At 43.0% G+C, this 25,069-nt stretch overlaps 1 protein-coding gene across 2 annotated transcripts; it reads right to left on the bottom strand.

Annotated features, from left to right (window-relative positions):
* LOC125426477 lies at positions 1-23,654 on the bottom strand. 2 transcript variants are annotated; one of them, XM_048484777.1, is made up of 7 exons: positions 23,485-23,654; positions 12,337-12,528; positions 8,973-9,092; positions 7,941-7,997; positions 6,198-6,344; positions 4,914-5,033; positions 1-4,530 (listed from the first exon to the last, which is right to left on the bottom strand). In XM_048484777.1, the coding sequence occupies exons 2-7, from the start codon at positions 12,508-12,510 to the stop codon at positions 4,519-4,521; spliced, it is 630 nt and encodes a 209-aa protein (XP_048340734.1). In that variant the 5' UTR covers positions 12,511-12,528; positions 23,485-23,654; the 3' UTR covers positions 1-4,518. The 2 variants fall into 2 exon arrangements, with proteins under 2 accessions (XP_048340734.1, XP_048340732.1); XM_048484775.1 differs by having other exon boundaries at positions 12,337-12,512.
* Positions 23,655-25,069: the final 1,415 nt, after the last annotated feature.

The raw sequence follows: 25,069 nt of genomic DNA, 5'->3' as shown, positions 1-25,069 counted from the left end.
TGCTACCAATATGTTTTAATTGGAATATAGAAGGCACATAGTCAGAAAGTGCTATGCAACCCACATGGTGAAGCCTGAGATGCTATATAAAAACAAGAGCGTTAACTTGGGCAAGGCACAAAGAGATTCTGTTGCATACACCATTGCCAGTAATACATTAATCTAAGCAGAACTAGGAGAACTATTTAGGGCAGTTGCTTATTTCAATGTGTAATTCAAATGAAGTTAGCGTGACTGATAATATTTATGTACTAGGTTAAAATGGCATGACTGCTTCTTTTCTTGAGATCTGCCTTTACAGGAGGCACTTTCAGCTATGGAAAAAAATGAAGAAGTGATAAGCTATGATGTGGTGTAACATCCTTTGCAAACAGTGGTAGTAGGTCTAAACTGACCCTATTTTTAAGTTTAATGATAATAAAGTCATAATACAATAAAATTGAACTGAGCCTATATCTATTGTTTAGAGATATACAATTTGGGGAAAGGGGGAGGTTGTTCACCTGATGATTCTTTTTTCAATTTTTTCTAATGGAACAAGACAATCTACAGGTACTAATTCCTGTGTATAAGGCAGATGTGAAACATTTTCAAATATACGCTGTTTACATGTACTTATTTTGATCAGAACCAATATGCTACAATAGGTGGGGTGATATTACCCTAATGAAGTAAGTGTTCAGTCTTTTCTGTGTTACAAATTTGAACTTGATGTCCAAACATGCTTCTAGCTGTTATGAACGTTTGAGACTCTTTTGGCCAAATACCACACTTGTCTTATGATGGTTTTCTTTTTCAACCCTTTCCCTGCTTCTCAGATGGCAAAAAACAAAGTTGTCTGTGCTAAGATAGCATAAGATGCAGCAGTTTTTTTCACGCTCTGTCATAATTTTGCCTGTCGAAAACTAAGGCATTTATATTTCTAAAATATATCAAATAAAATTTGATATGCGATGTAGTTAAAGCTATAAAGCAAGCTTAGTTTTGATTTTAAAAAGTATTGCATATATTTTAGTTTCCCCAAACTTCCTCTTTTTTTCTGGCTTCAAAACCTCCAACATTTTATAACTTTATCAAAAACTAAGATGAGTCATTGCCTTGATTGCTTAATAGTAATACAGCTAAGATATGAGCTGTATTAAATTCATCCAGTAAATTCATAATGGAAGTGAGATTTCAACAAGAAATTTACTGGTTCACAATTCAGCCTGAACACACTATACTGCAGTTACCTGCATAATATCTTTATACAAAAATAAGCACATGTAATAATCCATTTGAAGTTATTAATTACAGTAGTGATTTCAGCCATAGTCCCTCAAAAGAAACTTGCTGAAGTATTTTAAGTTCTTAAAGACCAATTCCACAGAGGTTCCATGTTAGCATGCTGCATCCTAAATGGCTAAGTTTGCAATCCTATGGGGGGAAGGGTGAATTGAGTAGTGGAGCCGGTGTGGCCTATGCATTTGTCTCCTCTGCTGAGGATTCCCCTTGCTGCTGGAGGGGACAGGGGTGCTGTTGGCCAGCTACCCCTCAGCTCCAAAATCTGGTAGCCAGGGCTGCTGTGGAGCTAAGCTGGCATCTAATTGGATGCCGGCACATGTGGGGGGCAGGTAGGCTGGGGTTCCTGGGATGCAACTAGGTATGCCCAGGGCTCTGTTTAGCCCTACGGAGGACTTTCCAGCAGCAGCCCCCCCCCCCTCATTTCCCCTGCCTTCCTGCACTATCTGAAAGCCCTCTGGAGGCAGTGGGGTGGTGCAGCAGTACCACCATCGCTGGCTGCCTCAAGCTTTGGATTGGGCTGAAAGAATCTCATGGTAACTTAAGCACTAACAAAGATTGTGGTGTATAAACAAGTGTCCATTTGGCAGATGCAAGCTTTCACAAGAAATCATCTGAAAGAAGGGCTGAAATAGAACAAAGAAGTTGAACAAAGTAGAACAGAATCACAGTCTGGAATGAATCATGCTTCCTCTTCCCATGTAACTTGAAATGAGTTGTAGCTGTAGTTAGGAAAACTTAATTGCATACCACTTCAGCATTGGATATCACCAAGTAGTTATACTGTTTTCTCTTCAAATATAAATTTACTACAAATCTTCAAATGTATTTTTACTATAACCAAAAATCTCCACAGATTGATTTAAATTAAAATTGGTGGCTTTTCAGGGAATTGCGACCAAATTTGTGTAATTCTTAAGTTGGTTATATTTGTTTGTTATAGTACTCACAATAATGGGTACAAATTATGGGTGGAAAAGTACTGACTAAGCTTTAGGGGAAAAGCTTTTTACAGTGAGAGTAGCTCAGCAGTGGAATCAGCTGCACAGGGAGGTGGTGAGCTTCCCTTCTCTGGCAGTCTTCAAGCAGCAGCTGGAGAAATACATGTCAGGGATGCTCTGATCTACATTGAGCAGGGGGTTAGACTAGATGGTCTGTATGGCCCCTTCCAACTCTATGATTCTACGACAAGTCCTCAAAATACTTAAAGCCTAATTCTTACTAAAGAGATAACAAAAGGAATCAGATATAGTCACTGACTTTTTTTGTAGTAGCTGTTTTACACCATGTTTTGCTGAAAGTTTGTTCTGATACATGGGTGAGTTTTCACAATCAAATGAAATATGGCATAACTTTTCTTGAAATGTACTCCTCTAGAATGCAAAATGTCTTCTTGACTGTTGCCCATTCTAAAGTCTTCTTGCTGATATAAAACTACCACACAGTGGAGACAAGTGCAGCCTAGATTTCTCCCGGATATGCTGTTTTTCTGTTTGTGCAGGGGCTTTTCTTCCCTTGGGAAAGCATTCATGCATACAGTCTCAATTTTACATGAAGTCATATTATTTAGAAGAATCACTTGATGTTGCTGAATCCAAAAATGACTTGATCCTGTTAATCCACAAACTGGCTTAAAATCTTTCCTTACTCCAATACTGCATGCCGTCACTCCTTTAATATACTTTGTTAAAGTTCCTGATCAAGGTAGCTTATAAGATTTCCATTAAATGGAACAGTGACTATGGAATGTCTCACATTGGTTTACCCACTGGAGCCCAAGTAGCGTGTCTCTGCTTTTTGCTGAAATTGCTTTTTGCTGAAATTGCTAGCACAGCAATTAATTTTCCTGTATCCTATTCCGGTTCCTTCTTCTTTAGTTCAACAAAATCATTTAAGGATCTCTCTTTCTCTAGCTTCGGCTTGTCTGCCTCCAAATGAGGACTATGCACAATATTATATCTTTTTCTTACAGCTTTTATTCTCACTGCATTTCATCTTAAGAACTGCAAGCAGGACTTCTACTTGTAGAATAGATCTTCCCATTTTATCCCATTTTCTGCAAGCCTCCACACACTCAAAAATCTGCTCCTGAGGTCAGGAGACTCTCATGAATAGCAGGGGATACCATATGGGAGAACTGCCTCTCAAATGGGAATCCAAGCAGAATTAGAACAGCTCCCTGCTCTGTAAGCAGAAGGCACCGTTGGCTCCAACCCACAGTCTTTTGGATATATCTGTGAAGTAATTGTCTCTTGCCTCCATGTGATGCTAGAGGAAGGCTGGAGTTTTCTCCTGTCAGATTCTCCCCTCTAGTGAACTATCTCAAGCAGATGGGTGGCTTTCTAAGAGGCATAGTTCAGTGTCTCTTATCAGACATGGTAATGTACAATAGGTGTACAAACCCACCTGAATATCAAACTGCATCAAAGGCAATTTTCCTTTTTTGTTTTGTCTAGAGTATTGGGGCAAGCTTCAATAGGAAGGGTCTTTGGCAAGTGTATGTGTGCAGGGGGACTTTGTAATGTAACCTTATCCCCTGGTTACAAACTTCTGTAATCACTCGTGCAATACTTTCCCTGAGAATACTTAGCTGGAATTCTTCTTGTGGAACAATAAACATGGATAACTATGTAAATATTGAAAAACCCACACTGGTTTTTTTATTTGCCACAGAAATATCCGCAAGCAAGCTACTAGTTTACTGACTGGGTCTAACTCCCATATTTTTTCCTTGTCCACCACAGAGATCCTTCTAAAAACACCTCCACAATAGAAAGTGTTGATGGAAAATTAAAAAAAAATTCAGGGATTGTTTGGTCGATTCGTTCAGTGCTGCATGTCCCTCACACATATGCACTCTAGCTACAATAGAGGAGAACACGATTAGTTATTTCCCAGAGGCAGGTAGGAAAGCTCAAAACTGAGTTTTTAAAGAGACAGAAAGTATACTTTCCTGACACTGTATAGAGGAATTGGGGAAAACTGGTATTATCAAACAGCCTGTACTTTGAAGGAGAGTTTACAGTGCCAATGAACTGGCATGGAGTTGTTTTCTCTGAACAACAGAACTTTATCACAATGCCGAAATGGTTTCTTTTGATGACTGGAGTCCATCTGGGAAAGGTAAAGTGTATGAAAGAAGTTCACAGCTGTGTAGCTTCAGATAAGGAAAACCTTTAGTTTTGTACTCAGTGCTGTTGCAAATGGTGTGACAGAGTAGAGAGAGAGACCTCTTTTCTATGTTGACACCTGGAAAACATACATCAGAACAAAAACAATAATCTGCAGACTTTACCCTTTCTTTATGCAAACTGCCTTCTAATAAACATGTGCAGGGAAGAAAACTGAAGACCACTGAAGTTACATCTCAGCCTAACTGCAACTCTTGAAACCAAATTCCCGTTCCCAAAAATTCTGCATCTTCCGTAGGGGCAGGACATAGCTTCTAACTCTACTGTTAAAGCCAGAGAAATCAGGGAACGTATTTGGAGCTAATATACAATGAAGCCTGTAACTGTCTTTCTACAGGATGCTTTTGATTAGATGGATGGGGAAGGAAGGATGGTATTTAGGGCTGGATGCATCATAGTAATAGTAAATATGCAAGGCAAAAAAGTGGGGTTCCATCTCACCATTTGTCTGTAGAACTTCTGTCTTGTAGATCTGACGATAATCACCACAGCAGTGAGAGACACGGCCAGTTCAAGCAGTGAAAGGATGATGAACACTGAGTTCAGACCATACAAAAGTATCTGCAGGCAAAGGGAATAAACAATCATGGGTTACCACTGACCCAGCTGCATAGAACTGCACGGCCAAACTCAAAAGGGAAGGGGCAGTACAGAAAATAATTTCAGAAGCAGAAAGACCACCCTAAACTACAGCTGGGGAATACAGAAGGAAGTGTTTCAGAACAGTTCAGTGCCATGATCTGTTGGCTTTAATATTTTGGATGTGAAGGATTTTGAAGAACATACAGAACACCTGTCAAAAGGAAGAGGTATGGACAAATGTGGTCTTTCAGTGGGTATTGGTGATGAAGCCCATCTGCTGAGGTTTGGTTTAGCTTCAAAGCATGAATTCTCTAAAACATTTTGGTAAGAGATGTAATTTCTAGGAATTAGGGAGATCGCAAAAAAGATTGGATCAGGATCTTCCCTTTCTGTGAAAAGACTTCTGGGGGACAGCCTGTGTAAACTGGATTGAATGTTAATTTACACTAGTTTTACTTCTTGTAGGAAAAGGAGGGACCTTCAGCCCCAAAGCTCTTTTGCAGTAGAATACCTTGACACACGTGACGCTATCAAATGATCACAGGGTTCATATATCAACCACTAAAAGGTCTGCTTTTCATCATGCTGGCCTGCTTCATTGGGAGGGCTCACCCTGGTCTTTCAGTTTGGATCTTCTGAAACTTGTATTCTGCCTCCTGGTGTTAACCCCCGCCCCATGCCCAAAAGCAAATTTTACAAACTAATCAAACAATTCTGTGCAAATATACTTTCATCCAGTTTGAACAGGGCATTCTTGATATTATTTTTTCTGTAGTAAACAGATCAGAGAATCCCAGTCTCTCTTTTTCATGTGCATTTACTTAGGATATTCCTCCTTGCTCTTATCATTGTCTCTTTCATAAAGCAACCTGACATTCATTCTTAAACACTGAAATAGGGGAAAAAAATCTCAGTACACCCAGGTGTGAACAAATAGAATTGTATTTCTTTGTGTTCCTTTGAAATTTGCCCACATGCACGGTATAGGTGATAATGGAGTAGAATATTTCCAGTATATATTAGATATTATCTCCATTTATTTGGGCATAACATAGCTTTGAATGTCTTGAGCCTGATGTCAGTGAGACTGCTTGAAGCAAGTCTGGGACTGCTACTGCATGTATACGGAGAAACAAGAAATACCTTTCCAGCATTAGAGCAATAATATCTGTCCATTTCATCACAGGGGTCTTCTTTTTCAGTCTCCTTTCCAATCTCAGTACCATGAAGAATTATTGCTATTACTGAAGCTCCACTGACCAGCAAGTTGACAAACAAACACAGTTTCTCCTACAGCAAGCATATCAAGGCAACTAGTTAGGAAACATGAATCTAATATTGACATAAGGATATCATAACTTTTATTTTCCCTGATACATTTTCACAGTATGAAAGAAAGAGCAATCTTCTCATCTTACATATGACACTGTGATTTGTACCTTTCTGCATAATTAATCCAAGTGCATTTTATCATGCATTCATAACACCCCTACAAGTTGTTTTTCGAAAGAACTCCAGAACTCTCTTCCCAGAGAGCTGCTCTGATCCTTTTTGGTGTATCATCTGACATTCTCTCAGTGATCCCTCTTTCTTGCTCTGTGGTCCAAACTCTGTAGATTAAACAAGAAGCCTATTCTTTCCAAGCAATTTTTATACTGTGAATTGCATATATAGCAAAATAAGGGCCATTCACTGATGGTAGTAATAGAAGAATTCATAGTTAATATAGAATAGAAGTTAAATGTTTATGCCTACTGCCCTTCAGATTTTTTCCCCCTTTGGATCCCAGGATCTGAGATGGAAGCCCCAACTAATTTCTGATTGAGCTGCACCCAAACAGTCCTTTCACCACCAAGCAGATGATTAGCCCTATCAGCAATGACAATGTTGATTGTTTGTTGACCTGCTGTTGTCAGGAAGGAGACCAAAAACTGAGTGGAGCCTGTTTATGCCACTTGTGTTTAATGTACTTTGTGCACACAATAGATTTCCAATGACATAAAAGTAGTGTGTTGAGCAATCACTGCCCAAAGTACAAACACTCATTTTCTGTCCTTATATGATATCTGGTCAACTAAATTTTTGCAGTGCTTCAAAAACCCACGACTATTTCTGATCACACATAACAGGCTAAGGAAAAATTAATGCACTGAGGGCAACAGTGACTATTATATTACCTCCAGATCCCTGAAAAGCTGTTACTCACATTTTATAATCCTAATTTGTTCAGCAGTGCAGAAGTACCATACGCTACACAGAGAACTGGATGGAAAGCCTTTGCAGTCTTGGCTGGCAAGATCTACCAGTATCTGCTTAGCAGTTCACTTTGGTTGGATTTGGAAAGTATCTAGACATAGGCTGTTTAACTACAGCATGTTAAAAACTATGAGCAGAAACACATTAATTAATTATTAAATTGACTTATCCTATGAACATATGCCAGCTGTCCAGCCTCAACCTGTAAGCCTGTTTATTCTTCCATTATAAATACACTTTTACCCATCTGATTTTTGACTCTTGCCTCCATTACAATTAAGTATCTTTATTTGACTCTATGGCTCATTCCGCACATACAGAATAATGCACTTTCAAACTGCTTTCAGTGCTCTTTGAAGCTGTGTGGAATAGCAAAATCCACTTGCAAACAGTTGTGAAAGTGGTTTGAAAATGCATTATTTTGTGTGTGTGGAGGGGGTCTATGTTTTCTCCAGACCTTAATGAACATGGACCAGGTTTTGCAGCCGAGTTCCCGAAATGGTTCTATTTCTCTGTATGGATGCATAATTCAGCATATGCCCCTGAACAAATATTGCCACCAGCTCCAGCCACATCTGTACCATACCTATTTTGGCTTTACTTTGTAGAAATATGTGGGAGAATATTTACCAGCCATGGATACTCTCGTTTCTCCATTTCCACCAAGGAAGCCCCAGAGAACAGGAGCTAACCAACAAAAGAAAAACAAAGAACAATCATCAGGTTGCTTCTCTTTCCATTCAGGCGCTACTAGTCATGCTATTAAAATGGCTGTAACAGAATCTGTGGGAGGGAAACCTGCACAGCCTGCAGGCTCTTGGGTAAGGGATGTACCTGCACAGCCTACAGCTTTCACTGTCATGAGTCAGGCTGCTGAGAGGTTCACAGGAAACGAACGTTCCCAGATGCTGTTGTGGGTTTTCCATGCTGCATGGCCATGGTCTGATAGTTTTTGCTCCAAATGTTTCACCTGCACCTGTGGCTGGCATCTTCAGAGGTATGACATGGTAACATGTTTCTTTCCATGGCACAGTGTGGAGTGGGGGCACATTTTGTCCACAGTGGGACATATGTCCCAAATACAATCACTCCACACTGTGCCATGGAGAGAAACACTTCTTATCGTGACATACATTTGACGATACCAGCCGTAGATGTTAGGAAGAAAAACTACCAGACCATGGCTTCACAGTCTGGAAAACATGCAATAGCCTATTGATTCTGGCCATGAAAACCTTCGACCATACATCCTTAGGTGCCAATGATGTCCTCAGTACCAAGCTCATTCCAGTCACAGGTTTCCTCATGGTGGGTCAAGATGCACTTCATGAATTGAGTAACATCTAAACCATATCATAAATCATCTTTGGGGAGAAAGAGGGGCACACTAAAAAGCACACTCTCACATCCGAAGAACATTCAAGTTTTGTTTCTATACCACTGATTCCCAATGCACGGGTTTGCAGCAGAGTAAACATTTAAGCAGAGCCTAGTTAGGCAGGAGTAATAGCTGTCTCTTTCAAGGCTTGTCCTCTTGTCCCAGCACAAGCCCCTCTAGCTGTGCATGAACACACACAAATCCCTACAGAAGTGTCTTTGAGGCCTGTTTGCTTATGTGAACTGATGTGTGGACTGAGTCTTCCTGAGACAGATATTGTTTACCAAGATTCCAATCCAGAAGTAGACCCCGCTGTTCACAGTGAGTTTCTTGAAGTCTTCTTGTGCTACTGTCAGGGCAATACCAAAACTAATCTGTGTAGCCCCCAAGACAATCTGTACAACCTGGAAAGAGAGCAAAAAGAGATCCTGAATCAGTATTCTTGGGTGTTTGGGTGCATCTGAATTACTGCTGTGGTCACCCACACTAATGTCCTCCTTATCCATATGCTAATCTTGCTTACTATTTTGTTTTCATCAGCAATAGTTCCATCATCTGAACACCAGCTGCCATCTTTCTCATACGGCTGCATCTTATCATGGTCATCACTGATACAATCAGCACCACTCTGCCATGTTCTTTATGTTGCAAGTAACCTTTCTTTTGCTGTCATAACCACCTAAGCTATTTTTGCTTCTCACTCTTGGCTTTTATTAAGTCTTCATCCATCTGAAAGGTCTTCTGCATCATTGTGGGGTAACACAATGTCCTGGGCCCAGTACTATTCAATATTTTTATCAATGACTTGGGTAATGGCATAGAAGACAAGCTAACCAAATGTGCAGATGACACCAAAATAGGAGGGGTAGCTAATATCCTGGAGGACAGAATCAGAATTCAAAATGACGTGGACAAATTAGAGAGCTGGGCCAAAACTAACAAAATGAATTTCAGCAGAGATAAATGTAAGATATTACACTTAGGCAGAAAAAAAGAAATGCACAGATGTAAGATGGATGACTCCTGGCTTGACAACAGTACATGTGAAAGGGATCAGGGAGTCTTAGTAAATGACAAACTGAATTTGAGTCCGTAGAATCACACAGCAGCCAAGAAAGCCAATATAATTCTGGGCTGCACCAATAGGAGTACAGTGTCTAGACTGAGGGATGTAATAGTACCTCTCTGTTTTGTACTGGTCAGATCTCATCTGGGCTGCACCAATAGGAGTACAGTGTCTAGACTGAGGGATGTAATAGTACCTCTCTGTTTTGTACTGGCCAGACCTCATCTGGAATACTGTGTCCAGCTTTGGGTGCTGCAATTCAAGGATATTGACAAGCTGGAATGGGTTCAGAGGAGGGTGACCAAAATGGTTAAAGGTCTGGATTCCATGCCCTATGAGGAGTGGTTTAGGAGCTAGGCATGTTTAGTCTGCAGAAGAGAAGGTTAAGGGGTGACATGATAGCCATGTTTAAATATTTGAAGGATGTCATGTTGAAGATGTAGGAGGTTGTTTTCTGATGCTCCAGAGACTAGGACAAGAATGGATTAAAAGTACAGGAAAAGAGATTACACCTAAACATTAGAAAGAACTTCCTGACTGCAAGGGCTGTTTGACAGTGGAATACACTGCATTGGAGTGTGGTGGAGTCGCCTTCTTTGGAGGTTTTTAAACCAAGGCTGGTTGACCATCTTTCAGGAATGCTTTGATTATGTATTCTTGCATGGCAGGGGGCTGGACCTGTTGGCCCTTGTGGTCTCTTTCAACGCTACGATTCTATTTTTTACCCATCACAGAAATTCTTACTCAAACACCTGGGGTTTTTTGCTCCAAGTTTTTGTTCCTAGTTGGTGTGTAATTATCATTCTTTCTAGCCTAGGGTTTATGTTTATTGACATCCTGATTCCTGAGAAGTAGGACTCTTTCCCATTCCAAGTTTGTGTTTAGTAGGAAAATCTGGATCTGCCAACTAAGGATGGCAGACATGGATGGCAAACATGCATTTTCTAATACAGGCATGCACAAAGTGATTCAACAAGCAGGACTCAGCCACCACATATAGTGATCTTCTGAGTGCTTAGCAATGTGCCCCTGATATTTTGTCTCAAGTAGGCCATTAAACAGTTGTACACCAAGACCACTATAAGTTAAATATATGGCCAATAGGTTGTGTTTGGCTTAGTTAATCAACTGTACAACTTGTACAGACCTGATCAAGTAGCTAAATGAATTACACTGAGGGATGATGCACTTCCCTACCACACACAAACCAGTTGATTGAACAAACGGGAAAAATAGTCTAGCAAACAGCAAGGCCTGGAAAACTGAAGAGGATTTCTGTTCTGCTCCAATAAGAAAATATCAGTTTCTGTTTGTAAATATCTATACAATATTATTTTTTTGGAGAATCCAAGTGGTATTTTTATTGCTTTTGTTTGCAAAAGAGATGATGGGATTCCCCTTCTTCACCTGATCCAATCACGCTACCACTAATTCAATTTACCCTGCCACCCAACTTCCACAATGGCCTTCTTTCAAGGAAGAAGGATGGCATGGAAGGGGAATGGCTCAGTGGGAGGATATCTGATTGCATGCAGAAGGCTCAAGGGACAATCCCTGGCCTCTCCAGCTAAAAGAGTAACAAGTGAAAGACCTCCACCTAAGATTCTGCAAAGCCACTGGTAGTCAGAGTAGATAGTACTGACCAAGATAGACCAGACTTAGTACAAGACTAGAGAAGGCCCCGTCTGCCACTTGGGTGCTTTTTGTGTAGCACCACCTGGTATTGCTGATTACTGCAGGCCATGGCTAACGATCCTGCGATGCTGCTGGAGAGCTGGCTTGGTGCACCTCCAGCACCAGGGCTTACAGGTACCCTAGATTATTGCCTAGGTATGCCTAATGGATGGGCCAGCTCTGATCCTAGTCTGACACTGTACTATATCACAATGGCTGTCATCAAGGTTTATTCTGTTCCATTAGCCATTGCTGCAAACAATTTGGACAAAAAGGTCTCAATTCTGAACAGTCCTGGTCACTTCTTCCAAATGTCCCTGAAGGCCAGTCAAATACTCTCTTAGATGCTACAAACAGCTACTGGTACATGGCCTGAATGGTAGGAAACTCCATTTCATCATTCACTGTGAGGAAGAGTATTGAAAGCTGTCAATTACCTGTTAAAAGTCCCCCCCCCCGTCAGTTGTTAGCATTAATTCCAGGTATTTGTTCTACTTTCCCTCTCATAAAGAAATCCCACAAGCAAGTAGGCCAGGCCACAGCCAACAACCCTCAGGAGAAACTGGGATGTGAGTCCTGGTGTGCCGGGATTGTACCAGCATGCAGGTATCAGTTCTGGCAGGTACCGGAAATGATGTCACTAAACATTCTTGATGTTATAAAACTGTAGTTTCACCATACAGTTTTTGAAGAGTACCCACTATGTCATTTCCATTATTACTGGAAGTGACATCAGTGCACCATCACCACAAGGCTGGCACATGCTCCATTCCCACCCCTTTCTTCCTACCAGTGCAAAACATTGGGATGCCAGGGGATCTCCCACTATAGCAGGAGGCTTGGCTTCCCTTCAGTACCTCTGCAGGATTTGGTCCTAGTAACATTTGAAATGTTTACAAAGGCCTTACCCCAAGTGCCTTGGGCAGCGTATTTATGAAGTTTTTGGGCTGGGATGATGTGAGCTGTGATGCGGTAGGAGATGACATTGGCTCTCTGATTGCATCTGCTGCCAATGGGTCTTTCTGCTGAATGACTTGTGTGACGATCCTCACATTTCCACATTCTGTTACTGTAGTGGCCATTTCTGGAGAAAACAGAGGCTAGGTGCCAAATTATTAGGGAAAGAGCAGAACGAAGGGGAAAATATACTCTAGGATTCTACCTGCCTAGAGATATAACATTTCTGGACATCATGGACGTAGGTAAAGGGGGGTTTCTCGGGTTTGAACCCCCCCATTCATGTCCGAAGCTCCGCCCACCCGTTTGTGGGTTTTTAAAACATTTTAGTGCTTTTTCGGTTTTTGGCCTACAGGGGGCGCATTGTTTGGGCTAGCAGCACCAAACTTTCAGGGATAGTTTGGAGGACTCTCCTGATGATACTACCCGGGTTTGGTGAGGTTTAGTTCAGGGGGTCCAAAGTTATGGACTCCCAAAGGGAGTGCCCCATCCTCCATTGTTTTCAATGGGAGCTAATAGAAGATAGGGGCTACACCTTTGAGGGTTCATAACATTGGACCCCGTGAACCAAACTTCACCAAACCTGGGATGTATTATCAGGAGAGTCTTTTATTGATACCACCCAGGTTTTGTGACGTTTGGTCCAGGGGGTCCAAAGCTATGGACTCCCAAAGGGAGTGCTCCATCCTCCACTGTTTTCAATGGGAGCTAATAGAAGATGAAGGCTACACCTTTGAGGGTCCATAACTTTGGACCCCCTAAACCAAACTTCATCAAACCTGGGTGATATCATTAGGAGAGACTCCTAAAGATACCCTGAAAGTTTGGTGCTTCTATCTTAACAATTGCACCCCTGACAGCAGGCACCCCCCAAATTTCCCCAGATTCTCCTTTTAAATCCACCCCCTTCGGCATGGATTTAAAGGGAGAATCTGAGGTCCTCAGTTTAAAAGAAGAAGAAGAGTTGGGATTTATATCCCCGCTTTCTCTCCTGTAGGAGACCTCAAAGGGGCTTACAATCTCCTTGCCCTTTGCTCACAATAGCTCACAACAAACACTCCTGTGAAGTGGGTGGAGCTGAGAGAGCTCTGAAAGCTGTGACTAGCCCAAGGTCCACTCCCACCCAGTTGGCATGTGTGGTAGGGCACAGGCTAGTCTGAAGTCCCCAGATAAGCCTGCACAGCTCAAGTAGGCAGAGCGAAGAAGGAATCCAAACCCGGTTCCTCCAGATTAGAATGCACCGTGCTCTCCAGCCTAACCACTACGCCACATTGAAAGTGATGCTGTTTCAGGGTGGGGGATAATCCACCCCAAAACAGCATCACTTTCAATGTTGTTTAACTAGGGACCCCAGATTCTCCCTTTAAGGTGGATTTAAAAGGAGAATTTGGGGTCCCTAGTTAAACAACATTGAAAGTGATGCTGTTTTGGGGTGGATTCCAGCATCACAGTGGCTTCCGATGGCGCAAAACTCACATTTTGCACCAGGCTCCATTTTTCCTCTATGCCTCTGCCCAGAGGGGAGGGGCAGGGGTGGGCAGGGCAGGGGAGTCTGCCATCCCCGACCTCGAAGAGCTGCTTTTATAAGTGCTAGGCCAGGGGCGGGGCTTGGGGAGGCGTGACCATGCCCTAGGGGCAGGTGGGGGTGTGGCCCCACCCCTGAACCCCCCCCCCTAAAAAATCCATACCTACGTCCCTGCCGGACATTCTGAAATCATGGGGGGAAAGCACATTTTCATTCCAGAAAACAGCCGGTAACTTTTTGGGGAAATAGAAATATATTTACTGTCCTGCAAAACCTGCAAAAGCAAAACCTAACAACACACATAACATAAAGGCATACAACAACATAAAGACATCATTTATGATCTAGTTAGCATATAAAATTGTATTAAGTGGCATCTTTATGGAATTTAAAAGGGATAAATGTTTTAGTTTTCTAACAACAAATATACCCAATACTGAAAGAGAGAGTTGCAGTCTGTTGCACCTTAGCATTCCACTCATTCAAAAGAAATAAAATCATATTTTTTTCAGTGCTCACCAAAATCTTCTAATTTTTCACTGGAAAAACAGGGGGGGGGGAACCTTGGGGAAAAACAGAAAAGAAAGCTTCCCACGTGCATTTTTCCAGAGGCCTTCACATCTTTACACTTCCCTTTTCATGCATTCAGTGACATGCATGTCAATTCACTCACTTATGGAGAATGGATGTGATGCAGTTCTTTACTTGAATCTGTCTGCACTGGAGCAGTGGGTTCTTATCTGTGAATTGGATTTGTTTCCCCACTCCTATACATGAAGCCTGCTAGGTGACCTTGGGCTAGTCATAGTTCTCTCAGGGCTCTATTAGCCCCACCTATCTCACACGGTCTCCATTGTGGGGAGGGGAAGGGAAGGAGTTTGTAAGCTGCTTTGAGACTCCTTACAGGAGAGAAGAGAAAGAGAGAGAAAGGTGGAGTGTAAACCCAAACTCTTCTTCTTCTTTTTCTGGATGCACACCTTAATGTTCTACTAGATTTTACTGCAGTGTTTGATATGGTCGACCACAACCTTTTGACCCACTGCCTGGCCGTCTCTGGGGTCCAGGGCATTTTCCTGCAATGGCTCGCCTTGTAGGGTAGCTCAATATGGGACCACATCTCGCCTGTGTTGCGCCAGCTGCACTGGCTCCTGCAGGAGTTCCGGATCATCTTTAAGGTGTTGGTTCTAACCTTTAAGGCACTCCATGGCCTGGGGCCTTCATATCTTAAGGACCATCTGTTCCCATATGTCCCCGCTCGGCCACTGCGCTCAGCAGAGGCCAATTTGCTTGTGATCCTGGGCCAGGACCTTTAGAGCCTGGTGAAACACTCTCCCCCACAACCATCTGGGTTCTGTGGGACCTAGAACAGTTCCGCAGGACCTGCAAGACGGAGTTGTTTTGCAGGGCTTTTGGAGAGGTCAGCCAGTGAGGGTGCCATACCCTGCACCCTGTATTCCACCCTTGGAGTACACACTTATTTTGAGCTTGTTTGGAGGTTCTAGCAGGGGAGCGCAGCTATCGTATACCCTTGACCGAAGAACGGTACACTCCTTCTATCTGGGATGGTCGTCCTCTTCCACCAAGCGCGCAGCTTCGGGAGGGACGCACATGGAGCGGTGAGGGAGGTAGGGGACACCCGCCTAGCCAGCCAGATCAGCCGAATCAACCCTGGCGATCAATGGGGTGACAGATGTCGCAGCCAGATCGCCCTCACATCCACACACTTATTTTGTTGACCATCCTGGTGAGTTTTATTACTAATGTTTGTCATCTGATTTTTTTAGAGCTAAGGTTGGAGTTTGTCTGTTAATTTATGGTTTTAACCAGTGATGGGATTCAAATAATTTAACAACCAATTCCAGTGGTGGGATTCAAATAATTTAACAACTGGTTCTTTACAAGCACCATTTTAACAACTGGTTCTGCTGAAGTGGTGCAAACCTGCTGAATCCCACCACTGGTTTTAACTGAAATTTTAATCTGATTGTGTTTTATTGATCTGTACACCACCCACTTTTGGGGATGGAGCGGTATATTAAATATGATTAATAATAAACAAACAAACAAACGTAGTGAGGGGGTTTGTGAGTATCAGCAAAACTGGGAGCAATTACCATAAGAGGTCTAGACCAGTGGTGGCGAACCTATGGCACGGGTGCCAGAGGTGGCACTCAGAGCCCTCTTTATGGGCACGTGCAAACAGAGTGCCCCCCCCCCCCACATCTAGGCTGGCCTGGGCTGCTGGGCTCAATTATTAGCGTTAAACCTAAGACCAAGTTTGGGGGAAGCAGTGTAGGTAGCCCTGTTAAGCGCTGTTAAACCCCACTGATTTTCATGCAAAGAACAAAAGCGCAAACCTTGGAGTAAGCTCGGTTGCTGGCAATGGGGCTTGCTTCTGAGTAAACCCTCCTAGGGTCATGATTCACCCTTTGGAAGAGATGCACGGTTGCTTCAAAGCAAAGCCACCGACTGTAGGGGTGAGCCCCGCGAACCCAGCAGAGCCTCAGAAAGAGCACAGGCACACCTTCTGGGCGCACATGCTCACCTGTCACCAGACCCCCATGAGTCATAGGTCATGAGATGCCTGACTCACTGTCACAAGGTGCCCCAGACAAAGGGACAAAGGGGCGCATACCCCCAGGTATGGATTAGGCCCGGACAGGAACGTTTCCTTTCTCACGTACGCAGCCCCTGTGAGTCATGTACTGTACAGTATTTTCCCGCTCTCCCGCCTCCCGACCCGCCTCTTGCAAAACCCTAATAAAAGGTGCCAGGGACCAGACCACGGCAGATTAGCTGCCGGCTTCTCTCCACCGGATGATATCGCTGCGTCTCGCCTCTTCCTTGCGACCCTCGCGGGCCGACTTCAACCGACTACCACCAAGCTTACTCCTGAGTAACGCACGCCTCGAAGCCAACTGTTTTTCTAAACTAAAACCTCAGTATTCAGGTTAAATTGCCGTATTGGCACTTTGTAATAAATAAGTGGGGTTTGGGTTGCATTTTGGGCACTCGGTCTCGAAAAGGTTCACCATCACTGGTCTAGACTCTGTCAATAGGCCAAAAACTCAACTCAAGACGAAATGGTCACTGCTGAGACACCAGACTAAGATGCATCCACCCTCTTCAGGGATCAATGGCCACATCACCAGAAGAGAGAAGATGATTCCAATGGAGATGGGAACAAAGGAAACTTTGAAGACTAGCTACTGGGCAGTAGCAGTAGTGAGAGGTTTTACTGGTGGAGGATATTTCATAAGCAACAGCAGTGTACCTAATCTTGGCGAATACTGTGGAGAAGAAGACAATAGTAAACCACTTCAGTCCAACCTTACCTTGAAAACCCTATAATGAGACAATCCAGAATGAAAAAAGATATAGTGCTGGAAAATGATACCTCGGATGGCACTTAATCAGCTACTGGGCAAGAGTAGAGGACAACTATGAGTAGCGGTAAGCTTAATTATGTGGCTGGATTAAAGCTAAAAGGGTATTCAGTTGTTGAAGTGAATGGATGCAAAAACAAAGTCCAAAGATGTTGGAAGCATTTAATAGAAACATGGAACATGAGAAGCATGAATCAAGGAAAACTTGAAATGGTAAAACAAGTAATTGAATGTTTAAACATTTCAGACCTGGGAGTGATTAAACTAAAGTAGACTGAATTTGGACATTTTCAGTCAGAAAATTACAAAGTGTTTTATTTGGAGAATAACAGAAACAGATGAAATGGACTTGCTTTAATTATGAGGTGACACACAGCACAAGCAGTCAAGAGCTGTTATGCAAAGTCTGACCAAATAATATAAATCAAGCTTCAGGGAAAGCCTCTCAACCTAACCATCACTCAGGTTTGCACCCCAGCTACAGATGCTGATGAGGAAGAAACTGAAAGTTTTTATGTAAGTGTCCAGGAAGAAATTGATCACAGACCTAAACAAGATGTGCTGATAATCATAGGTGACTGTAACACGAAACAAAGCAGAACCAAATATTGTTAGTAGACTTGGGTTAGGAGCACAAAATGAATCAGGAGAGCAACTCACAGAATTTTGTGAGGACCACAATATGAACACATGTTTCAGGCAACCAAACAGATGATTGTATACATAGATATCACCAGGTGGGCAGTACAGAAATCAATTAGGTTGCATAATTGGAAACAGAAGACAGAACAGATCTATTCTCTCCACTGACATTCAGACCATCAACTGTTAATATCGACAGTCTAAAGCTGAAGAAAAACACCAGAACATTCATAGTGCCAAAATATAATCTAAGCAACAGTCCTGAAGAATTTAAAGACCATGAAAAGAACAAATTCGCATTACTAAGTTCAAGTGAATGTAATCTAGAAGAACTATAGTTTGAAACTAGAGATATTATCAGGGAAGAATGTACAGATTATTCCTGTAGTGTAGCCAAAAGAAATGAAAAGCTTCTATGGATGACTAAAACTCCTAAAATTGGTAAAGATAGACTGGAAGCAAAAGTAAAAGATGACCAAAACAGAACCAAAGATCTAAATGCAGCATTCCAGTGTCTCACACACAGAGATAAAAAGAACTATTATAATAACTGCTGTAAAGAAATAGAATGACAAAAAGAACAAGAAATCTGTTTCACAAGATCCAAGAAATCAAGGGGAAATTTAAAGCACTGGTAGGAATGCTGAAAGATCAACATGGAAATATGTTAACTGAACAGGACAAAATAAAGACGAGATGGGAACAGTACTCTGAAGAACTATACAGAAGAAATGAAAGGATGACAGATTCTTTTCAAGAAGCATCTTTTGAAGAGCTTGCAGTTTCAGAAAGTGAAGTGAAACAAGGAAGGACAGCCATGAAGGAGCTAGAAAAGATTCTAAAGTGTAAGGAAGTGTCACTGGCAACCAAGATCAAGTTAATTCCTGCCATAGTATTTGGTATTACAATGTATGGGTGTGAAAGCTGGACAATGAAGTAAATTGACAAGAAGGAAGTTGATTCCTTTGAAATATGATGTTGGAAGAAAGTGTTATGGGTCCATGGACTGCCCCCCAAAATGTGGGTTTTAGATCAAATCAAGCCTGCAATGTCTCTAGAAGCTAAAATGACTAAACTTTCAAACTTTGGTCACATAATGAGATCAGTCACTGGAAAAGACAATAATACTAGGAAAGTTTGAAAACAGTAGGAAAAGAGGAACATGAGATGGATTGACTCTATAAAGGAAGCCTCCGTTTGCAAGAACTGAACAAGGCTGTTAACAATAGGGCATTTTGTAGGATGATTCATAGGGCTCCCATGAATTAGAGGCAACTTGATGGCACTTAAAACACACACACACACACACACACACACACACACACACACACACACACACACACACACGATATTCTATTATTATTTATATTGTAAGCCTTTCTGAGTACCTATGTGGTAGAAAGGCAGCTAATAAATGTTTTAAATAATAAAGAATTTAACTAAGTTAGGAGCATGGAAGATAATCCTCAGATAATCTTTTTCCAGGATCTACTCCAGCCAGAGGATCCATCTTACCCTGGAAAAAATCTTGTGGCCTAGTTCTTGACTGCACTCCATGGCAATCACTATACCCAATTTCATTCTTAACCAGTGAGAACCCCATTCTTTAAGAAGATTTATGATGGAACTGTAATATTTGAGAGAGCATTTGCCAGGAAAATGGAAAGAGATACTTGTAGACTGATTATTTCTCCCCCCTCCCCTCCCATTTACTGCCCTTTGGAATGGAATGTTTATTTGGATTATCTGCTGTGTATTCTTGATGTTGCTGTTGTAAACTATCCTGATCTAGTGGAAGGGCAGGGAAGATTTTTTGTAATAAAAATCAGAAGCATTAATACAAGCAATTCCAGTGAATTGCTTCATCTTTCATACATTGCTCAATTTGTTCTTATTTTGTACTATTAACAGAGTTGATTGCAAAAGAGCAGTGGGGCAGGAAAGGAAAGGAAAAAGACCCATCAAGGACAGTAAACCAGCTGGACATAGCTTGCAAAAGATTTCTAATGCTGAATCATCATCTCCTTATCCAAGAAAGTTCCTCAGGCCTCCTTCATCCAGTTATTTGGTTCAAGGCCACTCTTATGCATTCTTATCTGCTCACTTGCTGATCCAAGAAGCAGACCCCTCAGAGGGTACTATGACAATTTCTTGAGGTCAACCTATACATCACCACCTGTAGTTGCTGCTCCAGTCTTCTTTTGGAAAGCAATCCACATGGTGAGGAGCACCACTTCAGTGCTTCTACCACGTACATTAGTCTAAATCGGGGGTTGGGAACCCGCAGCTCGTGAGCCGCAAACGGCTCTTTCGAGCCTGTGGTGCGGCTCCCGGCCCCTTCCTGGGCAGCGTGGGGAATCCGCCCCCTTTCCCCCCGCACAGAGGCGGGGGGAGAGAAGAAAGCGGCGTCAGCCGCCGTGCCACCGGGGGGGGGGGGGGGGGGGGGGGGGGGAAGAGAGAAGAAAGCATTATTAAGTAACTTGTCTTTTTGTGATGTAGAGCTTTCACGTTCGGGAACTGGGGCTTCATCGTATGAAGGTTCATAATCATATGTTAGGCTATAATATGATTCTCTTTCCTTCGTCCAAACTGCTGTTTCCTTTAAACCCTTTAAATACCCACTCAGAATTATGCTATATTGCTAAAATGGCCCTTGGAAGTTTATGAAAGTAATTTTGAACAGTTTGGGCTGTTCTTGTTCTTTGCTTTTCTTGTTCTTGGCTTTTGCATGGCTTTATTTAGAGCAGTGCATGTTCTTGTTTAAATTATTATGCATCCTGGTTTGCAGTGCATAAGTTAGGAATGAAAGCCAGTTAGGTGCCACCGTCCGCCCCCCACCTATGGGTGGGGGGGGGGAGAGAAGAAAGCAGCGTCAGCCACTGCCTCGCCGCCGTCCACCCCCCCCCCCGCCTCTTCGAGGGGAGAGAAGAAAGCGGCATCAACGCGCCCGTCCCTTGTCGCTCTTCCAGCGCCACGTGTGCAGAGACCACGAGCGGCAGAGTGAGCGGAGCATGTGTACAGGAATGGCCTCTGAGCATGTGCAGAGCGCGGTCACGCTGGGGCAAGGCCTTCCCACAGAGCGGTTGCTGGCCCCCTCCCCCCACTCTGTGCAGAGCGCAGCCATTGCCCTTCCCGCCGTCATGTGACTTAAAAGCCCCCTCCCGGCAGTGGGGGCGGCGGCGGCGGTGATGAGTCACATTCACGTCCATCCCTAGGTCAGGAGGGCAAGAAGAAGTCCTGGGTGCGGGGGGGGGGTTGTAGGGGGTGGGCTACTCGGTCTTGGTGCAGCAGGTCAACCTGCTTTCAGAGGGGCATCGAGGGGGCCGTTGCAGGCATTTGGAAGAGAAGCCGCGCTCCTGGGGAGTGTGTGTGAATGAGTGACCAGCAGCCTTTGGTTGACTACAGTCAGTGTCCCCCCTCCCCCGATTAAGCGAGGTGGTCCCCCATCCATCCACCCCCATACTGGTGCTAGCACCTCATCAAGAAAGCGGCCGCCGCGCCACTGTCCGCCCACCCCCGCCTAGGTGGGGGAGGGGGAGATAAGAAAGTGGCATCGGCTGCCACCAGGCCACCACTGGCTTACGTGGGGAATCCCCCCCCCCCGAGGGTGCGGCTCCATGAATTTTCTTTTCCAGGGAAAATGGGTCCAAATGGCTCTTTGAGTGTAAAAGGTTCCCGACCCCTGGTCTAAATGAATGAAGGATTTAAACAGAAGCTGTTAGGGATGTGTACAACCACAGCTGCAGCCACGGGGGATCTAGAAGGGGCATGGTCCTTGAATTTTCTACTTTAATCAAAACAAGCAAATCTTCTACCTCTTAAATCAAGGGGAAATGGTCAAGCAACATCCCACAAAATCTGACTTTTAATATTCTGACCAGTGGGCACAAAGGAACTGGTATGCTTGACAAACATTTACATTTTAAAGAAGCTTTTTAAAGAAAAATATATGTTAAAACTGTATAATAATGACATGGAAAGATTTTGGGTCATGTGGAAGAAGCATTAAGTTGAAGAATCGCAAATGGTCCATTCTCGACCAAGGAGGTTGAATGGGCTGAGCAACTTCACACATTTCTAGCTAAAAGCTTTTTGTCTGGATCCATTCTAACCTGGTGTTGTACCTGGTTGCAGGACCGAAACATCCTTTGTCACTTTGGTGGATGTCCTGTGAGAGCATGACTCTATTGAGTCTCCTGGACCTCTAAGCATCTTTCAATAAAGTTACCAGGAGAGAAAGAGGAAGTAGTGCAGCGAGGGGGATACAACAAGGGAATATCAGGTATCTTCTGCAAGTCCTTGCAGATTTCCCACCATGCAATGGGTCTATAGTTTTCCTGGATAGAGATCACCAGGAGGAGAGAAGAAGGGAATACTGAAGACAGGGAGCAGATAAATGTAGGTTGGGAAGGAGAGAAGGAAGCAAAAAAAGGGGGAGAGGCTATGTGGGCTTTCAGGAAAGGGAAAGAGTGGGAGAGACGGAAATGATGCCCTTCAGCAAGTCCGTGTAGGTCCCCCACTTGTTTTCTAATTCTGTATTTCTAGTAAGATTGAAGGTTTGATTGCCACTATGATGATGTGGTCAGAGTGCTAGGCCAGGATTTGGTTTGAATTCCCACTCTGCCATGGAAGCTTGCTGGATGAATTTGGGCCAGTCATCTACTCTCAACCTAACCTACCTCACAGGATTGTTGTGACAATAAAATGAAGGAGAGAATTATGCACATCATTTTAGGTTTCCATTGGGGAGAAAAGCAAGGTAGTAAATAAATATATGTGCCAGCCTGGAAGTAAATCCCATCGGAAACACTGGGAATAATTATTGCTGAGTAAAACATGCTTAGAAGAGGGATTAAAATGAGCAGGGATAGGGCAAGAAAGGTACAAAGCAAACGTTTGCACTTTTAATACTTTGCTCTGCAAAATGAACCTCATTTTTAAATGTTAATTGTACAAATAGGTTTTGTTATTTCTTTAAAAAACATCTCTCTACTAACCCTCACCAATCACTGTAGGCATAAAATATTACAAAAACTGAAGAGAATATGAAAGCTGACGTAATTAGAGCAGCAGAGTGCGATTAGTTACAAAGTGGAGCCCTTCAATCTACTCAGCCACATTTTCTTTAAATCCAACAATAATAAATTCAATCTTCCTTCTTTTTCCTGTGGGTCGTGGCCCACCAAGGGGAGACCAACAGTCCAGAAACACAGAAAGCTTACTGGGGACACATGTCAGAAAAGGAAAATGGTTAGATTGAGAACACTGCCTGCCAAACTAGGGAGCAAATGTGTTCTGTTCGTCTGAACAGCAATACATGGCTACTTTCCCAGGCTCCAATCGGCTCTCCAAAATTCTCCAGGGCAACAGTCACTCAAAGGGCTTCTCTCGGTTTGGGAGGCATCTCCCTTCACTCTTCGGCCCGATTCAATGCAATTAGGGAGCTGCCGTGAGAGCCCGAGTCCAGGACCATTTTTGCTATGCTTTATGACACCCCCCTTCCCCCACCAAGAGGCAATGTACACATGTCTTCAATGAAAACTTACCCCCAGAGAAGTCGTTCTCTGCTGCAATTACTTTGCTAAATGTCGGGTTTAGGAATGTTGGTTCAGCCCTTGCGCAAGCACTTCCAACGGAAGGGAGGATCCGTGTTGAGAAATGTTTACTCTGTCTTCTTCCCTCCAGTGCCTCTAGAGATCAGCCTGTGTATGCAATTCTCTTCCTGGAAACCACTGGCCAGTGTCCAGCAGGCGGCAGGGTGGGGAAAGGCGAGCGAGATTGAAAACAGAGGAGGGAGGGCAGTTGGCTTGACTGCCATAGTGTTGTAAGGAATAGACGGAGGTTGTTTTGCCTGCCAAGTTATTGTTCAGCAGACTTCAGCATTCTTGTCTACCCCTCAGAACCGTTACAGTGGTAGCTTGTCAAAATGATACAATAAGGTGTGGGCAAATGCACAGTGAGAAAGAAGGTCTGTAATTATCCTTACACATGTCATGAAGTTTCAAAGTGCTTCAAGCACATTGCTTATTTTTTAAACCAAAACACTTATAAGAAGCTGCTCCAAAAAGTCAATAAAAGAGCAAACAAAATTGACAGCAATTTGAAGATTTATATCAATAGTGCCATCTGCTGGACTAGGCATGTTTGCTCTGCTTTCCATGTGGGAATGCCACTGGTTTTTACAATCACCAAATAATTGGTTAACCTTACAGTTCCAAGATTATGATCACAAGATTAAATACACTGACATCCGCAATCTCTGTAACCTGTGTAGTAGCTACATTGTTTTCAGATAAATATTGTGGTTCTGGTTTAGTGATCATAAAAACTGTGGAGTATGTTTTGTTTAGATGTCTGTGATATAAGGAGGCTAGAGGGCAATAGATCAAACCAATTATGTGCCAATGAAATGAGCTTCTCCTAGATATTTTACTTACTAAACTTTTAATGGGTTCTAGGCCAGTAGATACTCTTTTGTTAGCTAAAATTGTTGTTCAGGCCATGAAAGTCTGAGTAGCCTGAGGCAAGACATCTTCTCTAACATGCTATAGTATAGCCTGTCCTTTCTGGCTTGGATTCTACGTTTCTTCCTCTTCGGAGTTGGGATTGATTGAAGAAGAACAAGAGTTTGGATTTAAACCCCGCCTTTCTCTCCTGTAAGCAGTCTCAAAGCAGCTTACAAACTCTCTCTTCTCCCCACAACAGACATCTTGTGAAGTAGGTGGGGCTGAGAGAGTTCTGAGAGAACCATGACTAGTCCAAAGTCACACAGCAGGCTTCATGTGTAGCAGTGGGGAAACAAATCCGATTCTCCAGATTACAGTCACCTCCTCTCAACCACTACACCACACTGATGTACTCAAATCCAGTAAGTCAGAGGAGTAGAGAAAGAGTGAAAGACTTGACTGCAGTTTAAAACAAAAATGAATAGAAATATTCAATTAGACTGCAACATATAAGAAGAATCATTAAAATGTCTTCTCAAATAAAAAGAATCCCCATTCAACTGAAAATTTGCTTCAAGAAGAAAGTTTGCAGCAACTTCCCACATGCTACAAGAGATGGGATCAGGGCATGCTTCACCTGCAACGGTATACCTTAATCTTGGTGCTGCCACTAAAAAGGCCTCAT

The sequence above is a fragment of the Sphaerodactylus townsendi genome, linkage group LG02 (genome assembly GCF_021028975.2).
Source record: "Sphaerodactylus townsendi isolate TG3544 linkage group LG02, MPM_Stown_v2.3, whole genome shotgun sequence".
Lineage (NCBI taxonomy): Eukaryota > Metazoa > Chordata > Lepidosauria > Squamata > Sphaerodactylidae > Sphaerodactylus > Sphaerodactylus townsendi.
The sequence above is the reverse complement of the archived record's forward strand: the minus strand, read 5'-3'. Positions and strand labels throughout refer to the sequence as shown.

Excerpts from the sequence above, each read along its gene's own strand:
- LOC125426477 (XM_048484777.1), bottom strand. The coding sequence starts at position 12,510 with ATGGCCACTACAGTAACAGAATGTGGAAATGTGAGGATCGTCACACAA. Across the intron at positions 9,093-12,336 it reads CGCTGCCCAAGGCACTTGGG|GTTGTACAGATTGTCTTGGG; the intron begins GTAAGGCCTTTG and ends CTCTCTTTCCAG. Across the intron at positions 6,345-7,940 it reads AACGAGAGTATCCATGGCTG|GAGAAACTGTGTTTGTTTGT; the intron begins GTAAATATTCTC and ends TGCTTGCTGTAG.